Source organism: Pollachius pollachius (genome assembly GCF_949987615.1).
Source record: "Pollachius pollachius genome assembly, chromosome: 5".
NCBI classification, from domain to species: domain Eukaryota; kingdom Metazoa; phylum Chordata; class Actinopteri; order Gadiformes; family Gadidae; genus Pollachius; species Pollachius pollachius.
The window spans coordinates 14,308,293-14,333,143 of NC_136938.1; the positions used below are offsets into that span (position 1 = coordinate 14,308,293).

General features: G+C 41.3%; 1 protein-coding gene across 1 annotated transcript in view; it reads left to right on the forward strand.

The window, feature by feature from the left end:
- Positions 1-1,023: 1,023 nt before the first annotated feature.
- The window catches only part of LOC307075794 (mucin-2-like), a gene marked incomplete at both ends in the record, with an annotated part of 37,515 nt that continues 13,687 nt past the window's right edge, over positions 1,024-24,851 (forward strand). Inside the window, 28 exons of the mRNA XM_079736488.1 lie at positions 1,024-1,102; positions 1,500-1,761; positions 2,044-2,140; positions 3,142-3,226; positions 3,355-3,461; positions 3,617-3,854; positions 4,332-4,457; positions 4,724-4,841; positions 5,014-5,155; positions 5,567-5,677; positions 5,865-5,934; positions 6,294-6,431; positions 6,607-6,771; positions 7,048-7,142; positions 9,679-9,805; positions 11,935-12,190; positions 12,392-12,444; positions 12,607-12,707; positions 13,342-13,493; positions 13,776-13,914; positions 14,225-14,332; positions 14,483-14,659; positions 14,763-15,002; positions 15,438-15,594; positions 16,629-16,757; positions 18,329-18,479; positions 19,735-19,832; positions 20,130-20,297. Of these exons, the coding sequence (XP_079592614.1) occupies positions 1,024-1,102; positions 1,500-1,761; positions 2,044-2,140; positions 3,142-3,226; positions 3,355-3,461; positions 3,617-3,854; positions 4,332-4,457; positions 4,724-4,841; positions 5,014-5,155; positions 5,567-5,677; positions 5,865-5,934; positions 6,294-6,431; positions 6,607-6,771; positions 7,048-7,142; positions 9,679-9,805; positions 11,935-12,190; positions 12,392-12,444; positions 12,607-12,707; positions 13,342-13,493; positions 13,776-13,914; positions 14,225-14,332; positions 14,483-14,659; positions 14,763-15,002; positions 15,438-15,594; positions 16,629-16,757; positions 18,329-18,479; positions 19,735-19,832; positions 20,130-20,297 (3,889 nt within the window). The remainder of the gene's footprint in view (positions 1,103-1,499; positions 1,762-2,043; positions 2,141-3,141; positions 3,227-3,354; positions 3,462-3,616; positions 3,855-4,331; positions 4,458-4,723; positions 4,842-5,013; positions 5,156-5,566; positions 5,678-5,864; positions 5,935-6,293; positions 6,432-6,606; positions 6,772-7,047; positions 7,143-9,678; positions 9,806-11,934; positions 12,191-12,391; positions 12,445-12,606; positions 12,708-13,341; positions 13,494-13,775; positions 13,915-14,224; positions 14,333-14,482; positions 14,660-14,762; positions 15,003-15,437; positions 15,595-16,628; positions 16,758-18,328; positions 18,480-19,734; positions 19,833-20,129; positions 20,298-24,851) is intronic.

A 24,851-nucleotide genomic window follows, 5' to 3' on the forward strand; every position in this document is an offset into this window, starting at 1 on the left:
GATCCATAATTGTGTGCTGTTCTGTGAACAAGAAGAAGTAATCTCAAGCTTTCCCATTCATGCTGAGTCATATTGCGTATATCCATTGAATGTGATAGACTGATAACGAAACAATAGTGCCAACTGTTAATCTGTTATGGCATCTGCACACGCCTTGCAAACTCTTTAGCTTTTATCACATGAGTCAAAACATGATCTATTAAAACAAATATAAACAGAGAAACCACTTGTGGAAAGTGTGCGTGACATTTTTAATTGTCCAAGGCAGTTTATTAGTTCTGCCCTTGACTACTCATACATAACATCAGCATTAGTGTAGTCTATTATACTCACTAGTTAAAACTGATTGTCACTTTGGGTGTTGGATAATATGTAGGAAAAACGTGCAATGAAACTTTATCGGGGTGCCCACGCTAGGTTCAACTAATATAACTAAAGAAATGGTTAACTTCTGGAAACTATCAAAATAAAACAATTATTTTAAATGTTCAAACTTTATGAAGCAAATCATGTAAACAAAGAAGTTTACTTTGAAGATTTCAATGTATTGAATGAAACTTAGAATTTCTGGATGGTATCTTTATGGTTGAATGCACTTAACATTAGTTGCTCTGGACATTAGTGTCAAGCTAAATAAATCTAATAAAATGTAACCATGTATCTGTTTATTCCCAGAAGAACAAAACAACATATTTAAATAGCCTACATCCTTGTATCCAACCTGCCCCTCCCTCCTGCCTCCTGCACAGGCCAGAGGAGGCGTCTCAGCGTCATCACCTAATTAGAGATCCTCGTCATTTGTCACTGGTGGCACAAGCCTTGGGTTTGGGAGTGGGTGTGGCAGGGCAGCGATTGGAGAGAGCAGAGAATAATTGAGGCAAGAAGGAAGGAAGAAGAGGTGTGAGCGAGGGAGGGAGGTTATGGGCGGGTAAATGTTGCACCTGTCCAATGTTGAGACATTCCATTGAGGTATAAAGACCTGGCTCTGCCTCCCCGTCCTCCTCAAACCTAACTGTGGTCACGATGTACCACAGGTTCGACATGGCAAACGACTGGCTGCTCTGGCTGACACTTTCAGCAGCTTTTGCATCTTCTTTTAGCGGTAGGTTTCTCTGCAGGAATTGAAGGGGTACTATACTAGATAGGAAGCTTGGAAGAAATACTAGGATTTGAGAATTGACGCAAGAGTGGAACTAGTAGTAACTAGTAGTAATGGTGGTAGTTATTGGTGTTGTTCTGTGTGATAACTGGAGATATTGTGTTTAAGATTGTGGATAGGATTGCAGGATGTAAGCAGCCAGTTCTCCATTTCATGAAATATGCTACTTGATTAGCTGAGAAATCAAGAGTCTGAAATGCTGCTTTTTGCCTCAATTTTCTTTTCGAGGGTAGTGATGGTTCTTCTATGTGAACGAATCTCTATGGAATGGGGTTGATAATGCAATCATGCTTTGTATGCTGAACACCTCCACATGCTATGTTCTCTCCTCCCCTTCTAGGCCAAAGCCCCGTTCACAATGACCAGGTGTGCAGTACTTGGGGCAACTTCCACTTCAAGACATTCGATGGGGAACTCTTTCAGTTGCCCTCGAACTGCAACTATGTCCTGACGTCTCTGTGCGGTAGCAGCTTCCAGGACTTCAACATCCAGATGAGGAGGCAGCTGGTCGATGGAACGCCCACCATCAGCAGTGTGGTCATGAAGCTGGACGGCATGGCGGTGGAGCTATCCAAGGGCTCTGTAGTTATCAATGGCGAGACGTAGGTTCTTACTCCTGCAGAGTTAGCAGGCCATTTTGTAAAATAAACATTCATTTGTGTATCGCGATTGATTGATTGAGACTGCATAAGGCGAGGAGGAGGCCCACAGTATATAGTACAGTCATGCACACTCCAAATGGCCATTACAGTATGTGTGTGAGTTATGTCATGTGGGAAATGGCTCACTTTCTAATGCTTTATTTTAACAGGCCTGAGAATGAGATTTGAATAGGATATGCTTGATATTTCTCTTTATTCCTCCAGCGCAATTTTGCCATACAGCCAATCAGGAGTCCTCATTGAGAGAGTGCCCACCCACATCAAAATCAAAGCAAAGTTGGGACTGAGTGCCATTTGGAATGAGGAAGATTCCTTCCTGGTAGGAAACTAATAATTATAGCAACTTGATACAATAAGATTATATTATCTGCCCGTTGCTGCTGCAGAGTCTGAGGAATTAATGTAGATCCCTAGTTTATGTAAGAATATGCATATTGTACCTTTAAGACAGAATTCAAGGGAACCCAGAATTTCCGTTTCAGATACCAAGACTAGAATACTCTCAGTCCAGTTTCAATGATGAATCTTTCTGTAAACCTAATATGAGTAAACCAGGTAGATTGCAGGTTAGTTCCAAGATAACATAGCCCACGCCTGCAGTTGCAACTTCTTTCTATCATCATTGGTTTAGATCAATTGGTTCATGGTAACGAACATCTTTGTGTAAGCGTGAGTTAAACTAAAATTTGGTCTACTAGCCCGGTTGGCTATTGTTAAAATTCGCAAAGATCCACCCCATGTTATATCGAAAAGTAATCCAAGATATATAGTTTGTCCTCAATGATAAAGACCTATACATGTGTCTTGTCTAAATTGAAGTAGATTAATTAATATGATCACACACTTAAAGGTGACAGATCCATCCTTTATTATATTAGCAATTGTAATCACCTCTCGGATTGTCTTTTTCGAGTTACACTGTATGAGCCGGCCTCTGTATGAGCCACTATCGATTTTGGAAGTTGTCAGCTTAGTTTAGGAGGTAGAGCGGGTTGACTTGTAATCGGAAGGCTGCTAGTTCAATACCCAGCTTCTCCTAGCCAAATGTTGTGTCGTCCCTGAACAAGACACCTTAACCTAACTAGTGATGTGTTGTATGTAGCCTTGCATGGTTGTGGTTTTGGATAAATGCCCTAAATGAAAATGTAGAATGCTGCCCCGATTGTTCATAAATGACCAATCAGGGGAATGCAGCAGTGTTCTTCTAATCTCTCTCCTTACAAATTTTACATTCAGAACCTGAAACATATTATGTTAACTTGGACATCCAGCTTCTTTAAACAAGCCCCCAGGTGATGAATATGTTGCTTTGCCATACAGGTCGAACTAGACACAAAGTACAGGAATCATACTTGTGGTCTTTGTGGAGACTTCAATGGTATACACGATGAATTCTACAGCCATGGTAAATGTTTTTTGACCAGCAATACAAATCCATCTTGTGTTGTGATATTCCTAATGATCATTAATGGAAGAAGATCAATCAAACATCAATATTGTCTCAACAATATGTTTCTCTCAACATATCCAAAGCTGTCAAGATTTCCACTCTTGAGTATGCAAGCTTCTGGCAAATGAACGGCCCAACAGAGACCTGCAATGACTATGAACTGGTTCCCGTGGATAAATGCACTAACATGGTAAGAGCACACACCAGCTCACAAGTAGCTGAACCATAACTCATCACAAAGGATTCCATAAAAAAACATATGTCTGAACAAGTTTCCCAACACATTTTTTTTTAACAATTGATGATGTTAATCATCAACCTGTAACTCTACACTCTTCCCTCCAGAGCTCTCTCTGCGAGCAGATATTCGCAGCGCCAGCCTTCACCAGCTGCCAGGGTCTGATAGATGTTGCCTCCCTCGCTAGTGCCTGTGTGGCTGATATCTGTCACTGCAGCAGCAGCACTACCAGCACAGAGAGCAACCCCAACCCCCTGTGCCTCTGCAACACACTCTCTGAGTTCTCCAGACAGTGTGTTCATGCCGGCGGAAAACCAAACCAGTGGAGGACCCAGGAGTTCTGCTGTAAGGACCACTTTTGAGCAAACTAGAACAGATTTGGGAGGAAGGGCAATCCACAAAGGGTGTTTATCTGAGAATAATCCGATATGATAGCTTTCCATTTCCAACTGCCGGATTTGGCAATTAAATAAATGATAATGTGTAATACAGTGAATTGTTAGCCTTACATTGCCAAATCGCAAATGCAAACCAGTCTCATACCCATTCAATTAAATTCGTTAGACCTACAACCAATTAGAGCAATAAAACGTGTAATAAATCAGTGGCAGCCATCTTAATCGTTTATGGAAATGCATCCATGGCGCTCCCAAGGGACGCTCCTAATAGACAGAATATTCAGCTTCCCAAATCTTTTATTTGGAGCAGCTTCAAATCAATCATTCATTGGTTAAATTGTGATTGTCGAAGGGATGGTTTAAATCAATACTAGGTGTGTAGATTTGATGTGAATGACATGGGCATGGGATGATGCTGTTGCAGGGAAGACTTGTCCCTTCAACATGGAGTACCACGAGTGTGGAAGTCCCTGCGCTAACACATGCAGCAACCCTGATGCCAGCCAGACCTGTGACAGCCATTGTACCGATGGATGTTTCTGCCCAGAAGGTCAGCCCACACGCATGCACGTCCAACCACAAATAACAATATTTAACATTTACATTTCATAACATTTTAACAGAAAACAATTAACATCAGATAATATGAACGATAAATCAATGCAATACATTTGTAATATTATTAACTAAATAGACTATATTCCTTTAACTTAGATCAAGGGTTGATCTCTTTACATAGGAATTATGGTCAGCTGTGCACATCATGCACACCCTTTCTAGAATGATTGTGTGACGCTTTGTCCTTGTCCTCTTCAGGCATGGTTGTGGACGACGTAACCAACCAAGGTTGTGTTCCACTGAAAAGCTGCCCATGCAGCTACAACGGCAAGACCTACATGCCTGGGGAGTCCTACCCCAGCAACTGCAAGACATGGTACATGTCTTCTGAATACAATCCATATCATGTCTTTGCTAATAAGCTACCATCTCAAAAATAACAATCACAATGACAGGAGAGATTCAAGGAATAGGTCTATTGTATTTTTTGTGATCATTCATTCATTTCGCTTGCACGCATGTGTGCCCGTGTGCGTGCGTTTCTACAGTACGTGTAATGGAGGCGGACAGTGGGACTGTAGAGACGGGGAGTGTCCGGGGACATGCTCTGTAGAAGGAGGGTCTCACATTAACACTTTCGATGACAAGGTCTACACCTTCCATGGAGATTGCTCCTACGTTCTGGCCAAGGTATTGAATATGTGAATGCATGCAGTTCAGAAAATATAACCACCACAAGAAAAGTAACAAAAAATCCTTCCATATATTTATGTTCTGCTTATGAACTTTATGTTATTTGAGTCAACAAAGTAATTGTCAATTAACTGTTCTATAAACTGACTTCATAGTCACCATAGACATAGCGTAATCTTGATATAACCATTCTAAACCATTGTTTGGTTGGGATGCAAGATACTATGCATTGCTACAATATTGCTATCAAAATCGACTTTTGCTCTTGACAGCCTTTGACAAATCCTGTTACACAAATCTACACTGAACAACAAGAAAATATTGAAATGTGAAATTGGGGGGAGTATGTATTTATCAACCCCATAAGATGTCCAGGTGGAGAATGACCAAGTGTGTTTGCGTTTGTAGGACTGCAACGGAAACCAGTTTCAGATCCAGGGAGACCTGGCGCAGTGTGGACTGACTGATAGTGAGACCTGTTTGCAGTCTGTCACCATAGCCCTCACCGCCGAGAAAACAGTAAGAGAACAGGCTACTTAAAGATACACACTCGCGCACACAACCCCTTTTGTCAGTCTAGTACAGACAGAATCCCATCCCCGCTGTGACCTGAAATACCTATGGTGATAACAGATATGTAAGGATTGATGGATACAAAGATGGTGGGCTGGAAGGCTTCCATCACATCCTCTCTTCTTCCACGCAGGTCATCAGTATCCAGCCCAGTGGCAAGGTGTATGTTAATGGCATCTACTCTCAGCTGCCTTTCTCTGCTGGTGAGACATATATTGTTCTGTGTTGCTACACTTTCCAAGTGGCACTACTTGGCTTCATTGTGTGAAAATTACTCTGACTGACTATGAAATAAAAACAAATAAATAATAATAATAATAATAATTTCAAAATTGATGCTGATGTTATTTATAAAGGCCTAATCATCCTCTGTATGGCCAAGGTTAGCAAGGTATATTCCAGACCTAAATGTTATTTTCACCTAAATGAGAGGTAAGGGAGATTCATAATGATGATGCTTGATCATAATGTGTAGTGTGAGAGTTTTTACGTTATGAAGGTGTCCTCTCTTGGCAATGTGATGAGACCTAACACAGCTCTGGCTCTTCCTTCTGTCCCCAAGCTGGGATATATGCCTTCAGGGCATCTTCATTCTTCTTGCTGGTTCACACCTCATCTGGCCTGCAGCTGGAGGTCCAGCTTCAGCCCATCATGCAGCTCTACATCACTGTCAACAATGCATACCAGGGCAAAACCTGTGGTTTGTGACCTTTATTGCCTCTATATCTGTATAATGTTATTATTGCGTCTGTTTCTTCTATTACAAAAACATTCCAGAGCAAAATCCACATATGATATTTAACCTTTATATTTATTTATTTTAATTGTTGTTTATTTTTTCTCCTCTTTTTGTTTTTTTGTGTGCTGGTCTGCAGGTCTCTGTGGAAACTTCAACAAGAACCAGGCAGATGACTTCCTTAAGCTGAGCGGCGTGGTGGATGCCACGCCTGTGGGCTTCGCCAACAGCTGGAAGACGCACGCAAGCTGCCTCGACATTAAAAGCAAATTTGAGGACCCATGCAGTCTCAGTCTAGAAAATGGTAGATATTCAAAATGTAACAAGAGAAAATCTCTTAAATTATACTAACTTTTTATATTCATCGACCCAACATACTATCTACAGCCAACTATAGTACCTCCTCTGAGGGAGGCCTATAACTAATGGCTTTATTCAAAGAGAAATAACAACACTGGGACTTTCTGTAGGCCTGTGTATATTTTTTCACTGAAATAAATGTCTTAATAGGCTAACTCCGACCACTTTGGTCTCTTTCTGAATCTCTAACTAGTGTGTATTGTGTATTGGTCCTCTACAGAAAAGTATGCCAAGCATTGGTGCACTCTGCTGACCGACCCTAGCGGTGTGTTCGCGCCGTGCCATCCTGAGCTCAGCCCTGAATCATACAGATATGTGAGTAGGCCCCAAGCTGCACCATTGCATGGATCTACCTTTTTTTTTTTACCACTTCTATTTGTTTTTGTCTTTCGTTGTGTACTTATTTAGCATTGTATCGTTTATCTCGTGAGTAACTGGTGTTTTTATTTTCACTGTATATCTTATTTGTATTGATTGATTACTGCCCTCCATCCACCCTTGTCCTGCTGTTAATTGTTCTAGCAGTTAATTTAGCAAGTCAGAGGTGCTTTATAAATAATGTTGATTATAAAGTCACCCATCCTGTGTTTTTAAAAGGAGAATTTCACCGGTGGAGATATAAATCTATATTGAAAGTGGGTCATATGTGTAGTCGAATAGTAACATTAATTTCTAATTTGGTGCCTTCTTGACCGAGAAAAGGCAGACAATGACTTTTTGGCGCTTGTGAATTGAAGAGGACAACTCCCACAATGCCAATCAGCGTTCAATCCCAGAGGGACGTAACATAACAGCCAATCAGCGTTCACTTCCCGAGGGACGTAACATAACAGTCAATCAGCTTTCACTCCCTGCAGTCCAGTGTGAACTACAGCATGGAGGAGAAGAGATTTTTGCCGTTTGCGGACTCCCGGAGCTCTATATCTAAATAATATCATATTATATAATATATAGGCATCTATATAATAAAATATATAATATCACGGCACAATTTGGATGAAACGGGCAAAAAATAATGTAACCTACTGTGTCGGACAGGGCTGCGGGTCGGGTCGGACGCCTGAACAGCGCGGGTCGGTCACAGGTTTTGCGATTGCGAGAGAGCCTTTTCTGGATATGTTGCACCACACCAAACACCAGATAGTGTACTTCCATCTAATGTGTCTAATTTTCCTTCGGGTGCAGGTCGGGCGTTGGTATTAATTTATAGCGGGTCTGGTCGGATGCGGAATGTTATTTGCGGGTACGGGTGGGTGCGGGTTTGCAAAGTAAGACCCGTGTATTGATTCTCGGTCATGGTGGAGAAGGAATTGGGGGAAGAAACGTTGGCTTTAACTCTCTGAAGTCCAGATTGAACCGCGACTTCAGATTGATGTAGTCGCAGTCGTTAATTCATAATATTATCCAGAGGAGCACACAGTTTTGGGCCGTGATATTATATATTATATCATAGATGTCTATGAATTATATTATATTATTTAGATATAGAGCTCCAGTTCTCCAGCCGGAGCTCCCGGAGTGTTTTAGAATATCTTATAGAACACGGCGAAAAGCTGTGTGCGCCGGATGATATTATGAATAAACGACTGCGTGTCTGGTACTACATCATTGCTTCTTTAACGCTTGTGTGATCTACCGGTCACGCCGGTCACACGGTAACGTCAAAATCCATACCGTAGCGCAAATTCACACCGGTGTACTCTCTATACCGTATATACCATACCATACCATAGTTCTACCAACTGACACTGATATGTAAGAGGTCCTTAGCTTAGTGGGTCCCATCCCCTAAGCGGGTTTGAAAATGAGGTACTTGTATTTTTTAGAGCCCCCCCCCACACTTCCTGCTTTAAATGACGCAAAAATCAACATTTTGCATCATTTAAAGTGTTAGAGGCAGATACGGATCCCTCCCGTCTCAGGGGGAAATGAGGGAATGATGCAAGACCATTCAAAAATATGACTGGGTTCTAACGATACTAAGCTTAATGCAAATGCGTGAGGTGTCCATTTAAAGGGATGCTTCACCGGTGGAGATATGAAGGTTATATTAAGTAAATAATTCTATGTATTATAAATGTGAAAAAAAAAAAATAATCCTAGCCTGAGAAAAGCTAACGTAACGTAGCCTATGCTCTGCCAATAAGATTGGCTACTTTCGGATAACTACATTGTCAAGTTCCCCGGGACTCAAAACTATTGTAGCCAATGTGTTAGTAAAAAAAACAACACTTACTCTATGCTCAGACGTCTGTTTCTCCCAATTCTTCCTGACTGTATTCTGCCTCGTACAAATAGCCCTGAATGTCCGAATCCAAGAATATATTTTCAAAATCCACTTTGGCTGTTTCACATTGCAAATTTGTTCTCTAGCTAAGCGGTGAAGAAACATGGCGGATATTGTGTTCACATCTCGTACGCGAGCTCCCGCCCCCCCTCATTCCTTATTGGTGGGCTCACAAATTTGCGGAACCAGTGGTTTGTAGTCCTCGGCCCTTCTAGCAGGCAAGCAAAGCTTTACTGAGATGACGTCAAACGCGTCATTTGATGCCATCTCAGGAGAAAATTAGATCAGGAAAGCTGGGCCAAGGGAAGACTGGGTTAGACTAAGGGGAAAAAAAGCTTTTTTTATATATTACATTAGCGATTTTATAATGATAGAACACCGGTTCTGAATCGGTGAAGTATCCCTTTAAGCATTGTATTATTATCACATTTTATTTGAGACAGATTTGATTGATTTATATATTTATTTAATTTGAAGGGTGGTGGGAGCTTTACGAATTAAGTAACAACATCTTTAATAGGGACTCACTTATAAGTGACTTGTTTCTGCATTGTCCTGCTATAGAATTGTATGTATGACAGCTGCAACTGTGAGAACAGCGAGGCCTGCATGTGCGCTGCCATCTCCTCCTACGTGCACGCGTGTGCTGCAGCGGGCATCCAACTCCCAGGCTGGAGAAACGGTGTATGTGGTGAGTCCCAAATGTATTTAATAATAATTATAATCATGATTAAAGCTCCAAGGAGCCCAACACAGACCATTAGACCTTTTTGTTTTTGTTTTACGGTTATCTTATGCGTTTTTTTAAATCAAATGAATAGTTTATGGTATAACTCATATCAAACGGCTCCCTTTTAAAATTCTGTGTGTCTATAATATCAACGTCCAAATTGTATATATTTATTTAACATAAACTACCCTTATGGAGCAAAGAGCAACGTTTTAATAAGCAGCATGTATACGAAGAACAGAGATGCTGGCTGTCAGATCCATGGAAATAGAAAGAGAGTTTTGAAATGTATTCGTCACTGGTTAACAGAGCTAGGGTTAGGGTTAGGAGAGCTAATTAGTTTGACATTCTTCTCCACCAGAAACATCTGTAAAGGCACAGTAGGGTGCATATTGTAGAGATCTGATATCACTCTGACATTTAAATACGTTGAAACATAGCTCTCCGTCTTCTGCCTATTATTTCACCATTGATATATTAAAAAGAAATGTTCACAACTCAACAATGAGACTGTGTTTGTTGCTTGCTCTAATCCAAAGTATTCCAGGCGGGTGAACAGATTATTTGTAAATTCATTTTCAGACGCGTTTGTCTGCAAAACATTAGACATTATGAATATCCCACTTGCCAAATGTGTACCTTTGCGGTGGTCTATCAAAGCTTCTTTTGCGTTTCTGCGCATGCGTACATTTGGCAAAGCAGGACATTGAAAATATCTGGGGTTTTGCAGTCAAGCGCATCTTAATAGTAATATTTTGAAGGAGGCAGAGTGCTATTCAGACAGAGTATATCTGCGCTCTGTTTATAGATAAATTCAGAGAGTAAGTTAGCTAAAATCGCCCTAATATTGGCCTGGGAAAAACAAGTTGTCAATCACCCCTACAATTGCCAACATGCAATCCGATCCCAAATTGGCACAAGCCTAGTCTTGTGATCATGTTCAAACTTACATGACCATGAGCCAAAAGGGTGAGGAGTTTTGCTTCTTTTAAATCTTTGGTCTATGGTCCATGGTCCTATTTGAATGAACTTTAGCCTGGTTCATCTTGAACTATGTTTCTTTAAGTACACCAAGATTGGTGACGATTGCCCTAACTTAATCATACCTTTAGGCACATAAAGGTGATTGGGCAAATTTGGCTGTCTGGCGGCAATGTTGTTGCAGGTGATGGGTTCCTTAGGGACATTTTTTTCCTTGTTGGGATAGACAAATTTCATGAAAGTTTCATGAAAGGTGAAATTTGGCTTTTTCAGTCGATCGCTAAAGCGCCACCTATGTCCCAATCAAGATACATTTAGAAGCAACTGATCATGACCCATGGGCCTTTAACTGAACCAAGTTTGGGGAAGATTGGGTTGAGATAACCCTGCCTTTTGGCTCCTTTAATTCGATTTTTTGAGGATTCTTCATAGTTCAAAGGTTTTGATACGAAGTTGTTCACCAAAAGGGGGACTCATATGTGAGAAAACCTTCATTACTAAGTCAAAGGGGTCAGGAGATATGCTTGTTCAAAGCTTTTATTTTCAGAAGATTGCTGTAGTGCCACCATTGGACCAATCTTTTCTTTCAGTGGCCATCTAAGGTCACTGTTCCGCTGTGGAAAGTTTCTCAAAAAACAACACTGGGTAGGTGTTTTTGGCAGAATAATAATAACAACAATGACAATTATAATAGGCCTATAGGCCTATATAATAGACTATAATAGGCTTAGCACTTTGTGCTAAGCCCCCCTAATAAAAATGATGCATCACCAGTTTCTTACACAAGGCAGGGTATAACCATTACTAAAGCTATAGCAAGCAAGTTATCTGGTTGAGGAGGAATGGACTTAGAGAGAGGCTTGAAGGGAGGGGTGGGATTTTGTTGGTTCTAGCTTAATCTGTCTGGATCTCGAAACTGCCTTACATATCTTTAACATCATTACTGCTGTATTAGAAAGCTTTGTTTGAATGTGTGTGTTTGGTGTATGTTGGCATATTTACGATTTAATTGTTCAGTAGTGGGGAATGTATGTTATGATGATGAGTAGACGGCTAGAGAAACACAAGAGCAAAAGAACACTGTCGTCGTCTGATCTCTCTCTCTCTAGGCAAGTATTCCACCACCTGCGGGGCCAGCTTGGTCTACAGCTATGACATCACTCAGCAAAGCCGCACCTGTCGTTGCCTCAGCCAGGCTGACCTCACCTGCCACCTGACCTTCTCCTCTGTGGATGGGTGTACTTGCGCGGAAGGCATGTACCTGGATGACACAGGAAAGTGTGTGACTGCTGATGGCTGTCCATGTTACGACAAGGAGTCTGTGGTGCTGCCCGGAAAGGTTGTCAACAAAGACGGCGTTGTGTGGTATGGTTAATTAATAGCTCATGTCAATCATCAACCCAACCTTATTTATCAAGCAAATGAGAAACAATCCAACAAGTACATACATTTGATTGAAACCATGTAGTACAATAGATAATTTTTGTATGTTCTAGTGGTTCTCTCTCTCTCTCTCTCTCTCTCTCTCTCGACTAATACGTCTGATGGGCTCTTTTTTTTATCTAGTTCCTGTAAAGGCGGCAAACTCAGCTGCATTGGACAGCTTTACCAAATGCCAAGTGAGTTTAACAAATAAAATACATGCAGACACACACATAAACCTTCTGTACTATAATTTGCAAGCTTCAAAGACCAATCAAATAGAACACCCAAGAGTGTCCAGTGAATTGTCTACAATTTTTGAAGAGTTTTAATCATGGGAGTATTTTGATGCTTTGTAGCTTGCGTGGCCCCAATGGTGTTCTTCAACTGCTCCATGGCGGGCCCCGGGTCCAAGGGAACCGAATGCCAGAAGAGCTGTGCCACTCTGGACATGGCCTGTGTAAGATAGTCTTCCATTCCATAATGCTGCTACCTGAAGAGTCCAGTCCCAGATGGAACTTATTACCAGAAAGTCTACTTCCGTAGGAATGCAAATAAAAGACTTAGAATTAATTGAATTAATTGAAAATTGAAAAAGAAATTCTTAATAACAGTCTTACAAATACATTTTTGATAATATATAAAGTCTGATTACTGACTACCTAAAATCTTGGTGAACGGGGCAGTACACTTTCTTTCATATTTATTTTGACCAATCATGTTGCTTGAGCTGGGGATCTCTAAGCATTAGCAAACCACCCAGCATTAGTAAACTGTCAAAAAGCATATTTTTAGGTTTCAAATCAACACCATGCAGACTGGCTACTGTAGAAATACATTTATTAAAATCTCCTTCTGAAAGCATCATCTATTAATGAGTATCTCTTCGGTAGAATATATCCACACAATGGAAAACAGCCTAGCTCCACCCCTTGCCCTTTTTTGTTTCCTGCCCAGGCTCTGTGCTGTATCTACTAATAAGTTATGTTATAACAAATTAAGACTGCTGGACTCGAGATTCACTTAAGAAAATGTGTCGATATTTTTTACTGTGCATGAATGGATTGCGGCTTAATTTAGTGTTTCCTCTTCAGGTGAGCACACAGTGCGTTTCTGGCTGCGTGTGTCCAGAGGGGATGGTGTCTGACGGTAAAGGAGGGTGTATCACAATGGAATCCTGTCCCTGTGTTCACAACAGCGCCACATACCAGCCTGGAGATAGCATTAAGATTGACTGTAACACATGGTAAAGATTTATTAACTACATGGTGAATATGGTTGTCCTTTCAGAGTATGAAGCCCGGGTTTGTTTTCTCCATTTAAATAAAATGTAAAAAGAAAAATAAATCTTGCAATACATTACCTCGTAACATATTTTTTGGTATAAAAGTAAGTAGATTAGGGGTGTAAAAATCCATCTTTTGGTAGTGACTCAACTGCATTGATTTCTGGGAGGGGTAGATTTATTTTGTTGATTATATTGTGCGTCATAACCTTTATTCTACTTAAACCGGTCTGTATTCCACAGCATATGCAAGCAGAGGTCATGGCAGTGCAGTAATAACCTGTGCTATGGCAGATGTTCTGTCTACGGAGATGGCCACTTCATCACATTCGATGAGAAGAGCTTCAACTTTGATGGCAGCTGTGAATACACACTGGCTCAAGTATGGGGCATCAATATGATATCAACGGATGATAAGTTATCAACAGATGAGATATAATACATTTGATTTGGTCACACTCACTTTGGAATCGTCTTTCTTTTTTTTAGACATCAAAACAATTTTGAGACACAGAAATATCACAAAGATTACATTGATACCTTTCCAATTAGGAGTTCCAATAGAACTCAGACATCCTTACAGGAAACAATAAAAATAAAATAATAATAATAATAATAGTATTTGTACAGGGCCAAAAAAGTGAAGATTACTTTTCGCAATAGCATTGATCTCTGCTGTCCATACTCCTCAGGACTACTGCATAGGGCAAAGCAATGGGACTTTTAGAGTCATCACTGAGAACGTTCCCTGTGGATCTACAGGGACCACCTGCTCCAAGACCATCAAAATGTTCCTTGAGGTAAAACACTTTTATCCTAATCAACTTACAATGAATACCGACACAGGTCATTAAGGACCACCACCATATATCATGCCACCTCTCAACTTTACAGTGTTTTTTGTTGCCAAGCCATAGTGAGCCTGATTGTGTTTTTTGTGCATATCCCAGAACGCAGAGCTTATTTTGACAGAAGGAACCTACCAGATCTCAAATGGAAAAGAAGATGCAACACCGTTCCATATCAGTACTATGGGGATCTACCTTGTCATTGAAGCAAACAATGGCCTCATCCTAATGTGGGACAAGAGGACCAGCATATTTATTAAGCTCAGCCCAGATTGGAAGGTAGCTGAAAGATACAGCAAGGGATGCTTTACGACTGGGTGTGGACCACTAATGTAGATCTGGCTGACAGCAATGAAACTAGTGAGCATGTGTTTGATTACAGGGTCGTGTGTGTGGTCTGTGTGGTAACTACGATGGGAATGCCAATAATGACCTGACTACAAGGAGCAATGCTGTGGTGACCAACCCGCTGTTATTTGGAAACAGTTGGAAGGATTCTGCAAGCTGTTCAAATGCCGTGGCCCCAAAGAACCCTTGTGCTATGAATCCTTACAGGCAGCCATGGGCACAGAAACAGTGTAGCATCATACAGAGCACAGTGTTCTCCGGCTGCCACTCAGTGGTAAGATTTCAGTGAAGTAGAGTACTGGTTACAACACGAAACATGCGTTTCCCCAGTTTGCTGATATATATAAACAATCCATCATTGATCAATGGTACTAATTCGATCTAGTGTGTATTGTTTTGTTGTGATGTAAGCAAAGATTTGTTTTAACGTCTTTGCTTTGAACAGACAAAAGTATGCAATTGTTTAGCAACTGTCAACAAAGCATTTTACACGGGAACTCTGAGTCAATCAAATAGTGTTCACAAGCAGATACTTTCATCCAATGCGACTTGCAGTAAATGTTATATACTACTATGGTATCAAAGAGCAGGTAGACCTTAGGCCAGTCAAGGATGCCTAAAGGTAGGCTTTTGACTCCCCACTACACTATCCTGCCCCCTGGATAGAAAAGTATAGACATTGCTAACAGACACCATTATCTCTCCTTAGGTGGATCCAAGTCCTTACTACGAGGCCTGTGTGTTTGACTCATGTGCATGTGACAGCGGAGGAGACTGTGAATGTTTCTGTACTGCTGTAGCAGCATATGCTCAAGCATGCAATGAAGCTGGAACCTGCATACAATGGAGAACCCCTTTGATCTGTCGTAAGTAGCACGTGAAGGCAAAGCAGCTTGACCGTCCCTTTTGAGAACGGGGTGTGACATTGAATATTGAAATAATTTTCAAGACTTCACTGTGACCTCCATATGGCATTAAGATGTGTTTAAGTCAGTCAAATATCAATCAGATATCGTTAAACGCATACATTGCTAAAACATTTGAATGCTTTTCCAGTGTGCTAAATAATATCCGATATTGCTCTATTAGAATAACAGAATTTGATAATAAAATGTTACTCTTGCACGTCATTTCCCATCGAGTGTAAAGAGAAAAAACGTTCCTAATTATGAAAATACTGTGCCGCTTTCGATACTCGGCAAACCGTCAGATACAGAGGAGACACAGCTGTTTTGCTGCCTAAAATGTCAGCTGTCAGAGTGTCTTGCCAATTAGCAACTGACATGCTTTGACTGTTCCGAAATGCATACAAATCTGGATTTGTATGCATTTCTGCAATATCCGATTCACCAAACGTGTGACCTCGCACGCCTCTCCAGTGGCTGTTTGTGGGAGTTTACTATTTTGACGATGGAAGTGCTTTAAATATGGTCTGCTAAAATCACTGAATGTCGATTGTCCAATGGCATTACCGAACGTGGGCTGCAAGACGCGCTCATTTTCATAACCTAACCCGTTAACTAAATTTATCGCCTTACAAGAGTTCCTTGCCCATCACGAGCACGCGGCCGGCACGCGTTCAATACAAAGTGAATGAGAGGTGGGGTCGTTTGTTGGGGCCGAGCCGTTAATGACAGGTGTAAATGGGGTCTGTGTTTTGGACTGCATGTGTGCATTAGATTACTCCAAACTACTGTGGTATAATGACTTTTGATTGGTCAGACTGGTTTAATCTTGGAGATTATTTTTAGGATGTCTCTAATTTAACATAGAATGCAGTATCAATCGATGAATGCAATGCTATGAATTCAGCATTAGATCTTCAATCAAAATATTAGGCAAAAATGTTGCACTTAATTTATTATACTGTGAACTGGCATAAATATACCTATTTTTTCAGCGTTATTCTGTGACTACTATAATCCCCCTGGTGGATGTGAGTGGCACTACAAGCCATGTGGCTCACCTTGCCTGAAAACCTGCCGGAACCCTTTCGGCGGCTGCTCTACACAAATACCTCCCCTAGAAGGTACAACCTATTATCTAATTATGTTTTTTAATGCAAAATATATGTCGCATTGCTGCATGCATGTTTTTCATTTCTGAATTCAAGCTCAACATGTTTAGGTTCAAATCTCTCGCCCGCTTTAATTGATGTAAAACCTTGTGCATTTTTCAACATGGACCTTATTTTCTAATCATTTTGGATCTGAAAGACTTATCAATGAAAATGTGCTGCAATGTATTCCTTGTGTAAAATGGCAATAGAGCCAGTGGGTTTCCGGAAGTAAAAATCCCATTCATTTTCTCCATAGAGGTTTTGATGAGAGGCAATAATGTCGTAACCATCCAAAGTATACCTACTACATGCCGTTATATTGTGAAACGATGGAATATGCTCCTGTAGAAGCCACAAGTTAAAGACGTGAATTTCTAGTTTTAAGAAAAAAAAATGTTTCACTTGCGACAGCTTTAAAACCACTACACTAACCATAATCCTAAAGTGTAACACGACGCCTTTCATTGGTGGAGCTCGCTGTTACTATGGAAACGTTAACCACACCCGCACAAGTCAAGTCGTCGATGACTGCAGAACGGAACTCGATCGCTTACCACAGCAACCATGATTTCCCTTAGATGAATGGAGATTTAGAAATGTAGAGGAAATTAGCTCTACCTGTTGAAAAATATGTTGATAAAGAAGATATGATAAAAAAATAAAATTAAAAATATATGATATAGCACTAGCAGTGCTTTTTTATTAATTTTGGTAGCATAACTCGGAATACATAATGTTGAATGAATGTGTAACTGGAATACGAGTCTGAATTCACATGTATTAAAAACAAGTAACGTTATTATGCAGTCTGGAAGAAAGGAATCTAACATGTCGATGACAATGCTATACACTATATGAAACACTATACATACACACACAAACACATACACACACAGAATATATGACACAACTTGTATTAACAATATAAACAATGTAATTTAATACAATTGAGAAAATGAATGGGAAATTTACTTCCGGAACCAGAGCTGTTCAAAAAGAGGCTGGTTACTGTTGCGCTCTACACCACCTTGTCAATATACGCCCCCTAAAAGTGTTTGTCTTTGGCATTGACCTTCTCAGATTATATTCAAAAATGATGGAAAGGATTTAAAATTTTTCTTAAATCCTTCTGTTTCTTTATCTTTCACTGTATCGAGGTCCTTTTGTTATTGTGTCGAACCAAGACTTGCTTAATGAATTGACTGGGGAAAAAAAAAAGTGAGACAACAGGAACATTTCCTGCATTATTGCCCCAATGGATTACATTGCAACCCATTTTTTGAGATTATGGCTGCAGCCTCTCGCTTAATACTAGAACATTTTCTAAAATTGTTTTCCGCATTACAATTACAATTCTGATAATTTGCCAAAAGATTATAACAAAATAGTGTCCAGGTTAAAAAAATCCCAAAGTTGTACATTGATAGCAAAATTATACAGAGTCTGTGAAACTCCAACTGACTTTCCTTGCCGCCCTCTGATGAGGATTAGCATCATTTATGTCATTGCTGTTGATGTTCATTTCTCCTCCTCCTACATAGGTTGCTATCCAAAATGCCCTCCTGAGCAGCCATTCTTTGATGAGGACAATATGAAGTGTGTTCAAAAGGACCAATGTGGCTGCTATGATAAGGAGCTGGGCCACTTTAACACCGGTGACACAGTGCCAACAACAAAAAACTGTTTTTCATGGTAGGCGGTTTAATAATTTGGAACATCTCCATTTGATTTATCCAAACTTAAAAAACATTTCAATATTTATTTTGTCATATATTTTATTTCCCTGCAAGCTTGTGCAACCTCATGACTATCCAATGCCGCTATGATGTCCAAGGTAAGGGAAGATTCAAGTACAGTATTTTGTAACTGTTCCAGACTAAATGTACAAATAAACCAATCTCCATCTACAGCCTGCACCTGCACATACAATGGAAAGATATATGCAATTCGAGAGACTATCTACAACACAACAGATGGGCTTGGTTCCTGCATTACAGCAGTGTGTTCGAAGAATGGTACCATTGAAAGAGATATTTACCAGTGCTCTACAACCCCACCAAGACTAACTACCCCTATAACAACCAGCCACTCGACTACACCATTTACATTTACAACAATCACTTCAGGTACTTGAGAGTTTTAGTCACTTTCTTAAGTATTAACTTTGTAATCAATAGCACTAAATAACCTGGATGTATTGCTTCAATAGAACCCGTACCATGCAGACCATGTAAATGGTCGCAATGGTTTGATACCAGCTTCCCTACGCTTGGAACTCCTGGGGGGGACTCTGAAACCTATGAAAAGATTCGAGCAGCTGGACACTCAATATGTGATCAACCAAGTCAGATTGAATGCAGAGCCGAGAAGTTCCCCAATGTGACCATAAACAAGGTGGGGCAGGTTGTGCAATGTGATGTGGCCCACGGACTAACGTGTAACAACCAAGACCAGGCGGGCCCGCTTGCTCTCTGCTTCAACTACCAGGTCAGAGTACTGTGCTGTGATTATGATGCTTGTACTACATCCCAAATTACATCTATAACAAGTGAAACTCCAACACCTCTCACAGAGAGCCCGAAAACCTGTGAAACAGCATGTAATTGGTCAAAGTGGATAAGCATAGACTATCCCGAGTATGGCCTTGGAGGGGGGGATATTGAAAACATTAAGACAATTTTTCAGAAAGGTTATGATATATGCGAGGAACCAACAGCTATTAAGTGTCAAGCAGTACATTTTCCAGGTGTGCCTCTCTCTGATTTGGGACAAAAGGTAGAGTGTAATACACAAGTTGGATTAATATGTGAAAACAAAGATCAATACCCACCCATATGTTATGACTATGAGATAAAGGTGGAATGCTGTAGGAAAGTGAATTGCCAAACAACAATACAAACTTCTACAAAAGTAACAATACCCTTTCCTACCACTTCACCTACACCAGTAACACCTACTATAACACCGGTTACAACCACACCTACAACAAGTACTACTACAACGACCACTATACCATCCACTACTACACTAACTACTACAAGCCCAGTCACTACACCCTGTTTGGGTATAATGACCTGTGAATGGTCAGACTGGTTAAATCTTGGAGCACCAACAAGTGGTCCAAATGGTGGAGACGATGAACCCATCCAGAAGATCATTGCTGATGGGCACACCATCTGCCCAGCTCTAGAAGATGTTCAGTGTAGATCTGCTCTTTACCCAACTCTACCAATCAAAGATCTTGGGCAGACCATAACTTGCAATTCAAGGGTTGGACTAGTCTGTGAAAACAATATGCAGACTATCAAAAAAGAATGTTTGGACTATGAAATCCGACTTAAGTGCTGCACCTGCCGTCCTTCTACGACTACAACAACTCCTACAATAACAACAACTGCACCACTTACTATAACAACTGTTACAACAAGAACACCGACAACAACCACTCTTACGACTACTACAACACCCACAACACATTCTACAACCTCTCCTACAACGAAAACTACCCCAGTAACAAATACTGAACCACTGGTAACAGTGACCACATCTACAACAACTACTACTATAACAACAACTACACCACCAACTACGACAACTGTTTCGACTACACCACTTACTACCAAACCCACAACAACACCTTTTTCAACAACAACTACACCACCAACTACAACAAGCCCAGTCACTACACCCTGTTCGGGTATAATGACCTGTGAATGGTCAGACTGGTTAAATCTTGGAGCACCAACAAGTGGTCCAAATGGTGGAGAGGACGAATCTATCCAGAAGATCATTGCTGCTGGCTACAGCATTTGCCCAGCACCAGAAGATGTTCAGTGTAGAGCTGTTTTATACCCAAATCTTCCCCTCTCCGATGTAGGACAGGCTGTTACTTGTAATCCAGTTGTCGGTCTTCAATGTCAAAATAATGAACAAGGACTCCAGAAACAGTGTTTGGATTATGAGATCCGAGTCAGGTGTTGTTCATGTCATCACACTACAACTGAAACCTCTCCTACAACTACAATTACGACCACAACAGTTCCACCAACTACAACCCCAGTTCCAACAACCACCCCTAAAACAACCACTCCCACAAAAACCTCTTCTACTACTACTACCAAACCCACAACAATACCTATTTCAACAACAACTCCACCACCAACTACAACAAGCCCAGTCACTACACCCTGTTCGGGTATAATGACCTGTGAATGGTCAGACTGGTTAAATCTTGGAGCACCAACAACTGGTCCAAATGGTGGAGAGGACGAATCTATCCAGAAGATCATTGCTGCTGGCTACAGCATTTGCCCAGCACCAGAAGATGTTCAGTGTAGAGCTGTTTTATACCCAAATCTTCCCCTCTCCGATGTAGGACAGGCTGTTACTTGTAATCCAGTTGTCGGTCTTCAATGTCAAAATAATGAACAAGGACTCCAGAAACAGTGTTTGGATTATGAGATCCGAGTCAGGTGTTGTTCATGTCATCACACTACAACTGAAACCTCTCCTACAACTACAATTACGACCACAACAGTTCCACCAACTACAACCCCAGTTTCAACAACCACCCCTAAAACAACCACTCCCACAAAAACCTCTTCCACTACTACTACCAAACCCACAACAACACCTTTTTCAACAACAACTACACCACCAACTACAACAAGCCCAGTCACTACACCCTGTTCAGGTATAATGACCTGTGAATGGTCAGACTGGTTAAATCTTGGAGCACCAACAACTGGTCCAAATGGTGGAGAGGACGAATCTATCCAGAAGATAATTGCTGCTGGCCACAGCATTTGCCCAGCACCAGAAGATGTTCAGTGTAGAGCTGTTTTATACCCAAATCTTCCCCTCTCCGATGTAGGACAGGCTGTTACTTGTAATCCAGTTGTCGGTCTTCAATGTCAAAATAATGAACAAGGACTCCAGAAACAGTGTTTGGATTATGAGATCCGAGTCAGGTGTTGTTCATGTCATCACACTACAACTGAAACCTCTCCTACAACTACAATTACGACCACAACAGTTCCACCAACTACAACCCCAGTTTCAACAACCACCCCTAAAACAACCACTCCCACAAAAACCTCTTCTACTACTACTACCAAACCCACAACAACACCTTTTTCAACAACAACTACACCACCAACTACAACAAGCCCAGTCACTACACCCTGTTCGGGTATAATGACCTGTGAATGGTCAGACTGGTTAAATCTTGGAGCACCAACAACTGGTCCAAATGGTGGAGAGGACGAATCTATCCAGAAGATCATTGCTGCTGGCTACAGCATTTGCCCAGCACCAGAAGATGTTCAGTGTAGAGCTGTTTTATACCCAAATCTTCCCCTCTCCGATGTAGGACAGGCTGTTACTTGTAATCCAGTTGTCGGTCTTCAATGTCAAAATAATGAACAAGGACTCCAGAAACAGTGTTTGGATTATGAGATCCGAGTCAGGTGTTGTTCATGTCATCACACTACAACTGAAACCTCTCCTACAACTAAAATTACGACCACAACAGTTCCACCAACTACAACCCCAGTTTCAACAACCACCCCTAAAACAACCACACCCACAAAAACCTCTTCCACTACTACTACCAAACCCACAACAACACCTTTTTCAACAACAACTACACCACCAACTACAACAAGCCCAGTCACTACACCCTGTTCAGGTATAATGACCTGTGAATGGTCAGACTGGTTAAATCTTGGAGCACCAACAACTGGTCCAAATGGTGGAGAGGACGAATCTATCCAGAAGATAATTGCTGCTGGCCACAGCATTTGCCCAGCACCAGAAGATGTTCAGTGTAGAGCTGTTTTATACCCAAATCTTCCCCTCTCCGATGTAGGACAGGCTGTTACTTGTAATCCAGTTGTCGGTCTTCAATGTCAAAATAATGAACAAGGACTCCAGAAACAGTGTTTGGATTATGAGATCCGAGTCAGGTGTTGTTCATGTCATCACACTACAACTGAAACCTCTCCTACAACTACAATTACGACCACAACAGTTCCACCAACTACAACCCCAGTTTCAACAACCACCCCTAAAACAACCACTCCCACAAAAACCTCTTCTACTACTACTACCAAACCCACAACAACACCTTTTTCAACAACAACTACACCACCAACTACAACAAGCCCAGTCACTACACCCTGTTCGGGTATAATGACCTGTGAATGGTCAGACTGGTTAAATCTTGGAGCACCAACAACTGGTCCAAATGGTGGAGAGGACGAATCTATCCAGAAGATCATTGCTGCTGGCTACAGCATTTGCCCAGCACCAGAAGATGTTCAGTGTAGAGCTGTTTTATACCCAAATCTTCCCCTCTCCGATGTAGGACAGGCTGTTACTTGTAATCCAGTTGTCGGTCTTCAATGTCAAAATAATGAACAAGGACTCCAGAAACAGTGTTTGGATTATGAGATCCGAGTCAGGTGTTGTTCATGTCATCACACTACAACTGCAACCTCTCCTACAACTACAATTACGACCACAACAGTTCCACCAACTACAACCCCAGTTTCAACAACCACCCCTAAAACAACCACTCCCACAAAAACCTCTTCTACTACTACTACCAAACCCACAACAACACCTATTTCAACAACAACTACACCACCAACTACAACAAGCCCAGTCACTACACCCTGTTCAGGTATAATGACCTGTGAATGGTCAGACTGGTTAAATCTTGGAGCACCAACAACTGGTCCGAATGGTGGAGAGGACGAATCTATCCAGAAGATCATTGCTGCTGGCCACAGCATTTGCCCAGCACCAGAAGATGTTCAGTGTAGAGCTGTTTTATACCCAAATCTTCCCCTCTCCGATGTAGGACAGGCTGTTACTTGTAATCCAGTTGTCGGTCTTCAATGTCAAAATAATGAACAAGGACTCCAGAAACAGTGTTTGGATTATGAGATCCGAGTCAGGTGTTGTTCATGTCATCACACTACAACTGCAACCTCTCCTACAACTACAATTACGACCACAACAGTTCAACCAACTACAACCCCAGTTTCAACAACCACCCCTAAAACAACCACTCCCACAAAAACCTCTTCTACTACTACTACCAAACCCACAACAACACCTTTTTCAACAACAACTACACCACCAACTACAACAAGCCCAGTCACTACACCCTGTTCAGGTATAATGACTTGTGAATGGTCAGACTGGTTAAATCTTGGAGCACCAACAACTGGTCCAAATGGTGGAGAGGACGAATCTATCCAGAAGATCATTGCTGCTGGCCACAGTATTTGCCCAGCACCAGAAGATGTTCAGTGTAGAGCTGTTTTATACCCAAATCTTCCCCTCTCCGATGTAGGACAGGCTGTTACTTGTAATCCAGTTGTCGGTCTTCAATGTCAAAATAATGAACAAGGACTCCAGAAACAGTGTTTGGATTATGAGATCCGAGTCAGGTGTTGTTCATGTCATCACACTACAACTGAAACCTCTCCTACAACTACAATTACGACCACAACAGTTCCACCAACTACAACCCCAGTTTCAACAACCACCCCTAAAACAACCACTCCCACAAAAACCTCTTCTACTACTACTACCAAACCCACAACAACACCTTTTTCAACAACAACTACACCACCAACTACAACAAGCCCAGTCACTACACCCTGTTCGGGTATAATGACCTGTGAATGGTCAGACTGGTTAAATCTTGGAGCACCAACAACTGGTCCAAATGGTGGAGAGGACGAATCTATCCAGAAGATCATTGCTGCTGGCTACAGCATTTGCCCAGCACCAGAAGATGTTCAGTGTAGAGCTGCTTTATACCCAAATCTTCCCCTCTCCGATGTAGGACAGGCTGTTACTTGTAATCCAGTTGTCGGTCTTCAATGTCAAAATAATGAACAAGGACTCCAGAAACAGTGTTTGGATTATGAGATCCGAGTCAGGTGTTGTTCATGTCATCACACTACAACTGCAACCTCTCCTACAACTACAATTACGACCACAACAGTTCCACCAACTACAACCCCAGTTTCAACAACCACCCCTAAA